Source organism: Muntiacus reevesi, chromosome 9 (assembly GCF_963930625.1).
Source record: "Muntiacus reevesi chromosome 9, mMunRee1.1, whole genome shotgun sequence".
Lineage (NCBI taxonomy): Eukaryota > Metazoa > Chordata > Mammalia > Artiodactyla > Cervidae > Muntiacus > Muntiacus reevesi.
In genome coordinates, this window is record NC_089257.1 from 7,902,173 (window position 1) to 7,913,865 (window position 11,693).

The 11,693-nt window shown below is 37.6% G+C and overlaps 1 protein-coding gene across 1 annotated transcript; it reads right to left on the reverse strand.

Annotated features, from left to right (window-relative positions):
* Positions 1–858: 858 nt before the first annotated feature.
* Positions 859–1,503, reverse strand: LOC136175453 (olfactory receptor 4A47-like). Its single transcript, XM_065945743.1, has one exon. The coding sequence runs from the start codon at positions 1,501–1,503 to the stop codon at positions 859–861; it is 645 nt and encodes a 214-aa protein (XP_065801815.1).
* Between the last annotated feature and the right edge of the window lie 10,190 nt (positions 1,504–11,693).

The following is an 11,693-nucleotide window of genomic DNA, read 5'->3' on the forward strand; positions in this document are numbered from 1 at the left end:
AAACAGAAACTGTAATGAGTCATAATAAAATAAACATTTGCATTTCAAAACATTTTAGAACTGTATTATCGCAAACTCTTTTTTTCAATATTCGTTGCCTAGGTTTTTTGTTTGTTTGTTTGTTATTGGTGAGGTTTTCTTATGTGTGCGGCTGTGTGGTGGAGCCTCTGGGATTCCAGTTCTCCCAGCAGGGCCTGAACACAGGCCCGTGGCAGTGAAAGCATGTACTCCCAACTTCTGGACTGGCAGGGAATCCAAACTCTAATTCTGACAGAAAATAAAATTTAGCTACCAACTGGGTAATACAAAAAGCTAAGTACAATTTTATAATGGCAAATAATTCTCTATCTGGAACTCACCTCTGAGTAGCTATATGTCAAAATCAGCATGCTTTTGTTAAGTAGTGTGCGGTTGTCTTCAATCACAAAATTCTATTTTCTCTTTTCCATTTTAAAGACGAGCTCACTTTTTATTACTATGATCTTTGCCTAAAGTCACTTTTTCATCCCAGACTTCCTCCTGAGGGTGAAGTGTAAGTTTAACAAGGGACGTATTACGATATAAAATGTACCCAAGCCTTGCGGACAAATGCACAAATAAGCAGGGCACAAACACTAAGGCGACCACAGTGATGGGAGACACGGGTGGGGAGGACTCCGTATGGAGCAAACTGTTATTAGCAGCACAGCTGCATAATAATGATCTTTAATTGCAATGATCATAAACTCTTGGAAGAAAGAGGATTCTTTTCCTTTTAAAGAAAAAATTTTAAATCAGAATCAAATTTTAAAATGACTTCTGCACTCTAAGGAAATGGAACCTGCTGTCAAATGACTCACTTCATGGTAGATGATGCACTTATTTAATATGAGATATGATGTTTCTTCTCCACAGCTTCTTCATAGCATTAGTCAACTCAGAACTTCTTAGACTATAGATTAATCGGTTCAGCATGGGTGTTATGACGGTGAAAAACACGCTCAATAATTTATCAATGGGGAAGGTCTTAGCAGGTCTCACATACATGAAAATGCAGGGAACAAAGAAGCAGACAACCACGGTGATGTGGGAGCCACAGGTCTGGAGGGCTTTCCGCCTCCCTTCCTGACTCAGGTTATTCAGAGGGTGCAGGATGACTCCGTAGGAGGCGAGTAAGAGCAGAAACACAACAGTGCAGATCAGTCCTCCATTGGCCAACACTAAGATGCCGATGATATAGGTGTCAGTACAGACGAGTTCCAATAAGGCGTACATGTCACATGTATAGTGATCGATGACATTGGGGCCACAGAATGGGAGCCCATAAACAGTGCCAAGTTGAATCACTGAGTGCAAGAAACCTCCAACACAGGACACCACCAGCAACACAACACACACCCTCTGCCTCATGATCACCAGATAATGCAAGGGCTTACAGATGGCCACATAGCGGTCATAGGCCATCACCAGCAGAAGGAAGACCCCGGATCCAGCAAAAAGGTGCTCTGTAAACAGCTGGGTCATACAAGATTCAAAGGATATGTTTTTTTCCCCAAATAACAACTCTGAAATCAATCTGGGAGTGATAGAAGTGGAGTAAGTGACATCCATACATGATAAGCTAGCAAGAAAAAAGTACATCGGTGAGTTCAGAGTCTCACTGACAGCTATAGTCACTATAATAAGAAGGTTGCCCACCAGAGTCAAAAGGTAGATGAACAGGAACAAAACAAAAAGGACTTTCTGCTCCTTTGGATTCTGTGTGAGACCCAGAAGGACAAAGAAGGTTACATTCTTTCTTGATTCCATCTAATCTGGACAGAAGCTGACTTCACATATTAAAGCAGGTTACTTAAAAAAAAAAAAAAAAAAAAGCAAGAGGGATAACACTTAAAGGGGAAAAATGCTCAAATGTATAAGAATTTTTTTAATTCATTCATTCATTGGAAGAACGTCAATACAACACCTATTTGTGTCTAATGTGTCATAGAAATTTTGATTGCCAAGTTGAATAAGGGTTAGTTTCTTTTGTTTGTTTGTTGTTTAACCTCAGTGATATGACACAGAACCAAAAAATAATAATTCCTGAGACCTGTATGAAGTTCCATTAAATTCACAGAGTCCTGAGGAGTCAGAATATAGGAGTATATCAAGTGAGTATCACAGAAGACTTTCAAGAGGAAAGAATGCCTCAGCTGAATGTAAAAAATAATTGAGAGTATAAAGAAATAAAGAAAGCTATGAAAAAGTGCAGCATTTATAAAGACACAAACTATAATACATGAAATATTCAATATAATACACATAGCCAGTGTGGGTAGATGAATGTGTGAATAGATGAATTCCTTATCCTGAATTGTCTCTAACCTCACTGACACTTCTTTGGTCTGTAGGTGGATATTTCCCTTTTTTGATCAATAAATTAGACAGCAGAAGTCTAATTTTGTATCTCAAGTCCTTACCTTTGCCCTAAATTTCAAATGTTTATTTGGAATATCTCTAGGTTTGAAATCCAACTGAATAGCAATTTGATATTTATAAAACATAACTTCTAAACTTTCCACAATAAATTGAGCATTTTCTAAATAAAATTTAAAGAGCATTCTTGATTTATCTCGTTAAATACTATAATTTTCATGTTAGTGTTCAGAAACAAAATTTCAGTGCTCTTTACTCATTTGTCACTCTCATGAAACTTACATAAATCCTAATAACTCTACTTTAAGAATATATCACAAATTCGATTATTCCCTACTTCTTAATTTCTTCCTGTTCCAAGGTAACAGTGGCCTCCTAAATCTCTCCACATTTATACTGGCCTCAAAAGTCAGTTCTCTTGCTGCAGCACAAACTATCCTTTTTAACCTTCTTCTGATAACATCACTCTACTTCTCCAAACTCCTACCATATTTCAATCACTCACTCATTGTTTAATATAACACATTTAATATTTACAGTAGCAAGAGCCATAATCCTTCTTTCACAAGTGAAGAACTTAAGGTTCAGAATATCTAATTCATTTTCTCAAGTACACACTTTTAAGTCATATACCTAGAATTGAATTTGTCTGATTGATTTTAAAGTCACTTATTTTCTTATATAATAAAGAAAGTCTCACAACTGTGAGCTTGGTACCAACTATTTAATGTTAGTCTTACCTTCTGGAGGCTTGTTCAGAACCTGAAGAATAACCTGAAGTTACTCATCAACACTTGGAATTATTTTTCATCCAGTTTGACAAAGAGGACAAAAGTCCACTTTTTTTCTTGAGCATATAGTTTATTTGACTGTCCGTCCATTTGCTTCATGGAGTCTTCTGATTATTCAGGTCATTTTTAACTGCAAATGTAGATTATCTGAAAGCAATTCCATGGTGCACACTGGAAAACAAGTTTATTGCATTAGGAAATATATCAAAATGACCAGCCAATACTACATACACATCGAAGAAATCAACTAGTTATTTGGCAGGGAAATTTTTCACAGGTAATTTCCTTCATCCTAACTTCAAAAATACAAATCGCATTTGACTGTTCAGTTCTTTTCACTCTGTCATATTAACATGACCAAACTAGTTGAGATTTTGAAAGACATTCCTGTGATTCTTTTTAAGTCATGCTATCAGTCTAAGAATGGACCTCCTGAAATTTTTATGGCAGCTGCTAAGCGAATAGCATTTTCTTCCTATTAGGGGTGAAGGTCACAGGATATTTCATCCCTTCCAGCTGCAATTATCACTGGGTCTTGGAATGTGTCCAAGGCTGATTCTTGTTTAATTAATTCACTGGGATTTTCCTCAAAGGTTTTCAAGAATATCTATGGGGGTTCATCGAAAAACCAAGAGAGTTCCAGAAAAACATCTATGTCTGCTTTATTGACTATGCCAAAGCCATTGACTGTGTGGATCACAATAAACTGTGGAAAATTCTGAAAGAGATGGGAATATTAGACCACCTGACCTGGCTCTTGAGAAACCTGGATGCAGGTCAGGAAGCAACAGTTAGAACTGGACATGGAACAGACTGGTTCCAAATAGGAAAAGAAGTACGTCAAGGCTATATATTGTAACCCTGGCTATTTAACTTATATGCAGAATACATCATGAGAAATGCTGGGCTGGAGGAAGCATAAGCTGGAATCAAGATTTCCAGGAGAAATATCAATAACCTCAGATAGGCAGATGACACCACCCTTATGGCAGAAAGTGAAGAAGAACTAAAGAGACTCTTGAAGAAAGTGAAAGAGGAGAGTGAAAAAGTTGGCTTAAAGCTCAACATTCAGAAAACTAAGATCATGGCATCTGGTCCCATCATTTCATGGCAAATAGAAGGGGAAACAGTGTCAGACTTTATTTTGGGGGGCTCAAAAATCATTGCAGATGGTGTTTGCAGCCATGAAATTAAAAGACGCTTAATCCTTGGAAGGAAAGTTATGACCAACCTAGACAGCATATTAAAAAGCAGAGACATTATTTGTCAACAAACGTCTGTGTAGTTAAGGCTATGATTTTTCCCGTAGTCTTATATGGATGTGAGAGTTGGACTATAAAGAAAGCTGAGCACCGAAGAATTGATTCTTTTGAACTATGGTGTTGGAGAAGACTCCTGAGAGTCCCTTGGAGTGCAAGGAGATCCAACCAGTTCATCCTAAAGAAGATCAGTCCTGGCTGTTCATTGGAAGGAGTGATGTTGAAGCTGAAACTCCAATACTTGATGCAATCAGGTCACCTGATGTGAAGAGTTGACTCACTGGAAAAGACCCTGATGCTGGGAAAGATTGAGGGCAGGAGGAGAAGGGACGACAGAGGATGAGATGCTTGGATGGCATCACCAACTCAGATCGACATGAGTTTGGGTAAACTTCGGGAGTTGTTGATGGACAGGGAGGCCTGGGGTGCTGCAGTTCATTTGGTCGCAAAGAGTCGGACGCCTGAGTGGCTGAACAGAACTGAACTGATGGGAGCTTTCCTGTTGGCTCAGTGATGAGGAATTCACTTGCCAATGCATAAGATGCAGGTTTGTCCCCTGGTATTGTTTATGATATGAACATGAACTATATAGCACGATAGCCAAAGTGCCTGCAAATATCATTAGCTTTAGATACACTTGAGTTTAAGAGGTAAATATGTCAACTAATGACAAAACAACTAAATTAAAATCTTTATTTTTTTAATAATTTCATTTTTAATTTATTAATTTACTTCAATTGGAGGAAAATTATTTTACATTATTGTGATAGCCTCTGCTGCATACTTGAATCCTGCAACCTCTCCCTTCCCATCCCACCCTTCCAGCTTGGCACAGAGCACTGGTTTGGGTTCCCTGTGTCACACATCAAACTCCCTCTGGTCATCTGTTTTACATATGGTAAGGTATGCGTTTCAATGCGATTCTCTCAAATCATCATCCTCTCTCCTTCCACTGCGTCCAAACATCTGTTCTCTATGACTGTCTCCTTTGCTGCCCTTCATATAGGATCATCAGTACTATCTTTCTAGATTCCATATATATACTTCAATACACAATATCTATTTCTGGCTTACGTCAGTCTTATAATGGGCTCTAGGTTAATCCACCTCATTAGAACTGACTTAAATGTGTTCCTTTTTATAACTGAGTAATTACTCTGTCGGGCATATATACTACAACTTTCTTATCCATTCATCTGCCAATGGACATCTAGAAATCCAATGACAAAATTAGTAAATTAATTTTCTGCTTTTTAATAATCAATGTCTATTTTATATTGGATTGTAGCTGACCAACAATATCAGCGTCAGGTGGTCAGCAGAGTGAGGGAGCTATGCGTGTATGTGTACCTATTCTCTTTCAATTCTTTTCCCAGTTAGGTTATTATAGGATGCTGAATAGAGTTCCCTGTGCTATATATGGTAGATCCTTGTTGGTTATCAATTTTAAATATACTAGTGTGTATTATCAATACCCAAGTATTACATAATCTACTCAACCAACATTGAGTATCTACCATAGGCCAGGCATTGTTCTAAATACTCAGGATTCATCAATAAACAAAGCAGACCAGATAAAGAGAGAGTTTGGAGTCTCAAAATCAGATTTTAGGTGCAAGATAGCAAACATTTTTGAAGTACTTTGTGATCCTCCAGAATAGTTTAGATTGATTGACTATGCAGGGGAAGAGGGTATTTTACAATGTGAAACTTCCTCCCTACAAAGCAGTGGGAATATACACCCAGATTACACACCACAGATCAGACTTCGACTCCACTCTGCAGAGACACCAAAGTGACTGGTGAAACACTGGTTGAGATGGGTTTACGCTCAGAGTGGCAGGGAATAATTATGCTACATGGAAGCGTGATGACTTAAATAGAAACTGTAATGTGTCATAATAAAATAAACATTTGCATTTCAAAAAATTTTAGAACTGTATTATCATAAACTCTTTTTTTCAATATTCTTTGCCTAGGTTTTTTGCTTGTTTGTTTGCTTGATTATTATTGGTGTGGATTTTTTATGTGTGCGGCTGTGTGGTGTAGCCTCTGGGATTCCAGTTCTCCCAGCAGGGCCTGAACACAGGCCCATGGCAATGAAAGTATGTAGTCCCCACTTCTGGACTGGTAGGGAATCCAAACTCTAACAAATTCTGACAGTAAATAAAATTTAGCTACCAACTGGGTAATACAAAAAACTAAGTACAATTTTATAATGGCAAATAATTCTCTATCTGGAACTTGCCTCTGTGTGGCCATATGTCAAAATCAGCATGGTTTTGTTAGGTAGGGTTCAATTGTCTTCAATCAAAAACAGAGAAAATTATATTTTCTCTTTTCCATTTTAAAGACAAACTCACTTTTTATTACTATGATCTTTTCCCAAAGTCACTTTTTCATCCTAGAATTTCCTCATAGAATTTTCATATCTAAATTTCTGATCATGAAGCGTAAGTTTAATAAAGGACTTATTATGATATAAAATGCACCCAAGCCTTGCGGACAAATGCACAAATAAGCAGGACACAAACACTAAGGTGACCACAGTGATGGGAGACACGGGTGGGGAGGAACTGTATGGAGCAAACTGTTCTTAATAGCAGAACTATATAATATTAAACTTTAATTGCAATGATCATAAACTCTTTGAAAAAAGAGGATTTTTCTCTTTTTAAAGAAAACATTTTAAATCAAATTCAAATTTTAAAATGACTTCTGCACTCTAAGGAAATGGAACCTGCTGTCAATTGACTCACTTCATGGTAGATGATGCACTTATTTAATATGAGATATGATGTTTCTTCTCCACAGCTTCTTCATAGCATAAGTTAGCTCAGAACTTCTTAGACTGTAGATTAATGGGTTCAGAATGGGGGTTATGATGGTGAAAAACACGCTCAATAATTTGTCAAGGGGGAACGTCTTAGCGGGTCTCACATACATGAAAATGCAGGGAACAAAGAAGCAGACAACCACGGTGATGTGGGAGCCACAGGTCTGGAGGGCTTTCCACCTCCCTTCCTGACTCAGGTTCTTCAGAGAGTGCAGGATGACTCCATAGGAGACGAGTAAGAGCAGAAACACAGCAGTGCAGATCAGTCCTCCATTGGCCAACACTAAGATGCCGATGATATAGGTGTCAGCACAGACGAGTTCCAGTAAGGGATTCATGTCACACATATAGTGATCAATGACATTGGGACCACAGAATGGGAGCCCGTAAATAGTACTAAGTTGAATCACTGAGTGCAGAAAACCTCCAACCCAGGACACCACCAGCAGCGCAACACACACCCTCTGCCTCATGATCACCAGATAATGCAAGGGCTTACAGATGGCCACATAGCGGTCATAGGCCATCACCAGCAGAAGGAAGACCCCGGATCCAGCAAAAAGGTGCTCTGTAAACAGCTGGGTCATACAGGATTCAAAGGATATGTTTTTTTCCCCAAATAACAACTCTGAAATCAATCTGGGAGTGATAGAAGTGGAGTAAGTGGCATCCATACATGATAAGCTAGCAAGAAAAAAGTACATCGGTGAGTTCAGAGTCTCACTGACAGCTACAGTCACTATAATAAGAAGATTGTCCACCAGAGTCAAAAGGTAGATGAACAGGAACAAAACAAAAAGGACTTTCTGCTCCTTTGGATTCTGTGTGAGACCCAGAAGGACAAAGAAGGTTACGTTGTTTCCTGATTCCATCTAATCTGGACAGGAGCTGATGTCACATACTAAAGCAGTTTACTTTAAAAAAAAAAAGGGGGGGGATAACACTTAAAGGGGAAAAATACTCAAATGTACAAGAATTTTTTTAAATTTATCCATTCATTGTAAGAACGTCAATAGAACATCTATTTGTGTCTAATGTGTCATAGAAATTTTGATTACCAAGTTGAATAAGGCTGAGTTTTTTTGTTTGTTTGTTGTTTAACCTCAGTGATATGACACAGAACCAAAAAAAAACCAAACAATTCCTGACACCTGTATGAAGTTAAATTCACACATTAAATTCACAGAGTCCTGAGGAGTCAGAATATAGGAGTATATCAAGTGAGTATCACAGAAGACTTTCAAGAGGAAGGAATGCTTCAGCTGAATGTAAAAAATAATTGAGAGTATAAAGAAATAAAGAAAGCTATGAAAAGGTGCAACATTAATAAAGACACAAACTATAATACATGAAATATTCAATATAATACACATAGCCAGTGTGGGTAGATGAATGTGTGAATAGATGAATTCCTTATCCTGAATTTTCTCTAACCTCACTGACACTTCTTTGGTCTGTAGGTGGATATTTCCCTTTGTCGATCAATAAATTAGACAGCAGAAGTCTAATTTTGTATCTCCAGTCCTTACCTTTGCCCTAAATTTCAAATGTTTATTTGGAATATCTCTAGTTTTGAAATCAAACTGAATAGCAATTTGATATTTATAAAACATAACTTCTAAACTTTCCACAATAAATTGAGCATTTTCTAAATAAAATTTAAAGAGCATTCTTTATTTATCTCGTTAAATACTATAATTTTCATGTTAGTGTTCAGAAACAAAATTTCAGTGCTCTTTACTCATTTGTCACTCTCATGAAACTTACATAAATCCTAATAACTCTACTTTAAGCATATATCACAAATTTGATCATTCCCTACTTCTTAATTTCTTCCTGTTCCAAGGTAACAGTGGCCTCCTAAATCTCACCACATTTATACTGGCCTCAAAAGTCAGTTCTCTTGCTGCAGCGCAAACTGTCCTTTTTAACCTTCTTCTGATAACATCACTCTACTTCTCCAAACTCCTACAATATTCCAATCACTCACTCATAGTTTAATATAACACATTTTATATTTACAGTAGCAAAAGCCATAATCCTTCTTTCACAAGTGAAGAACTTAAGGTTCAGAATATCTAATTCATTTTCTCAAGTACACACTTTTAAGTCATATACCTAGAATTGAATTTGTTTGATTGATTTTAAAGTAATTTATTTTCTTATATAATAAAGAAGGTCTCACAACTGTGAGCTTGGTTCCACAATTTAATGTTAGTCTTACCTTCTGGAGGCTTGTTCAGAACCTGAAGAATAACCTGAAGTTACTCATCAACACTTGGAATTATTTTTCATCCAGTTTGACAAAGAGGACAAAAGCCCACTTTTTTTCTTGAGCATATAGTTTATTTGACTGTCTGTCCATTTGCCTCATAGAGTCTTCCGATTATTCAGGTCATTTTTAACTGCAATGTAGATTATTTGAAAGCAATTCCATGGTGCACACTGGAAAACAAGTTTATTGCATCAGGAAATATATCAAAATGTCCAGTCAATACTACCTACACATAGAATAAATCAACTAGTTATTTGGCAGGGAAATTTTTCACAAGTAACTTCTTTCCTTCTAACTTCAAAAATACAAATCCCATTTGACTGTCCAGTTCTTTTCACTCTGCCATATTAACATGACCAAACTAGTTGAGATTTTGAAAGACATTCCTGTGATTCTTTTTAAGTCATGCTATAATTCTAAGGACCTCCTGAAATTTTCATGGCAGTTGCTAAGCGAATAGCATTTTCTTCCTATTAGGGCTATTTCATCCCTTCCAGCTGCAATTATCACTGGGTCTTGGAATGTGTCCAAGGCTGATTCTTGTTTAATTAATTCACTGGGATTTTCCTCAAAGGTTTTCAAGAATATCTATGGGGGTTCATCGAAGAAACAAGAGAGTTCCAGAAAAACATCTATGTCTGCTTTATTGACTATGCCAAAGCCATTGACTGTGTGGATCACAATAAACTGTGGAAAATTCTGAAAGAGATGGGAATACCAGACCACCTGACCTACCTCTTGAGAAGCCTGCATGCAGGTCAGGAAGCAACAGTTAGAAAAACACACTGGTTCCAAATAGGAAAAGAAGTACATCAAGGCTGTATATTGTCACTCTGCTTATTTAACTTATATGCAGAATACATCATGAGAAATGCTGGGTTGGACGAAGCACAAACTGGAATCAAGATTGCCAGGAGAAATATCAATAATTCACATATGCAGATGACAGCACCCTTATGGCAGAAAGTGAAGAAGTACTGAAGAGCCTCTTGATGAAAGTGAGAGAGGAGAGTGAAAAAGTTGGCTTAAAGCTCAACATTCAGAAAACTAAGATCATGGTCTGTGGTCCCATCACTTCATGGCAAATAGATGGGGAAACTGGAAACAATGGCTGACTTTGTTTTTCTGGCTACAAAATAACTGCAGATGGTGTTTGCAGCCATGAAATTAAAGGACGGTTGCTCCTTGGAAGAAAAGTTATGACCAACCTAGACAGGATATTAAAAAGCAGAGATTATTTGTCAACAAATGTCCATCTAGTCAAGCCTATGGTTTTTCCAGTGGTCATGTTTGCATGTGAGAGTTGGACTATAAAGAAAGCTGAGTGCTGAAGAATTGATGTTTTGAACTGTGGTGTTGGAGAAGACTCTTGAGAGTCCCTTGGACTGCAAGGAGATCCAACCAGTCCATTCTACAAGAGATCAGTCCTGGGTGTTCATTGGAAGGAGTGATGTTGAAGCTGAAACTCCAATCCTTTGGCCACCTCATGCTGAGAGCTGAGTCATTTGAAAAGACCCTGATGCTGGGAAAGATTGAGGGCAGGAGGAGAAGGGATGACAGAGGATGAGATGTTGGATGGCATCACGGACTCAGTGGACATGGGTTTGGGTAAACTCCGGTAGCATTACATATTCACCTCAACCAACTTTGAGTATCTACCATAGGCCAGGCATTGTTCTAAGTACTCAGGATTCACCAATAAACAAAGTAGATCAGAAAAAGGGAGAGCTTGAAGTCTCAAAATCAGATTTTAGATGCAAGATAGCAAACATTTTTGAAGTATTTTGTGCTTCTCCAGAATAGTTCAGATTGACTGGTTATTTAGGGGAAGAGGGCATTTTGTAATCTGAAACTTCCTTCCCTACAAAGCAGTAGGAATATACACTCAGATTACACACTGCAGACTGTACTTCAACTCCACTCTGCAGAGACACCAAAGTGACTGATGAAACATTGGGTGAGATGGGTTTACGCTCAGAGTGGCAGATAATAATTAGGCTACATGGAAGCATGATGACTTAAATAGAAACTGTAATGAGTCATAGTAAAGTAAACATTTGCATTTCAAAAAGTTTTTTGGAACTGTATTATAACAAACTATTTTTTTGTCAATATTCCTTGCCCTGGTTTTTTGT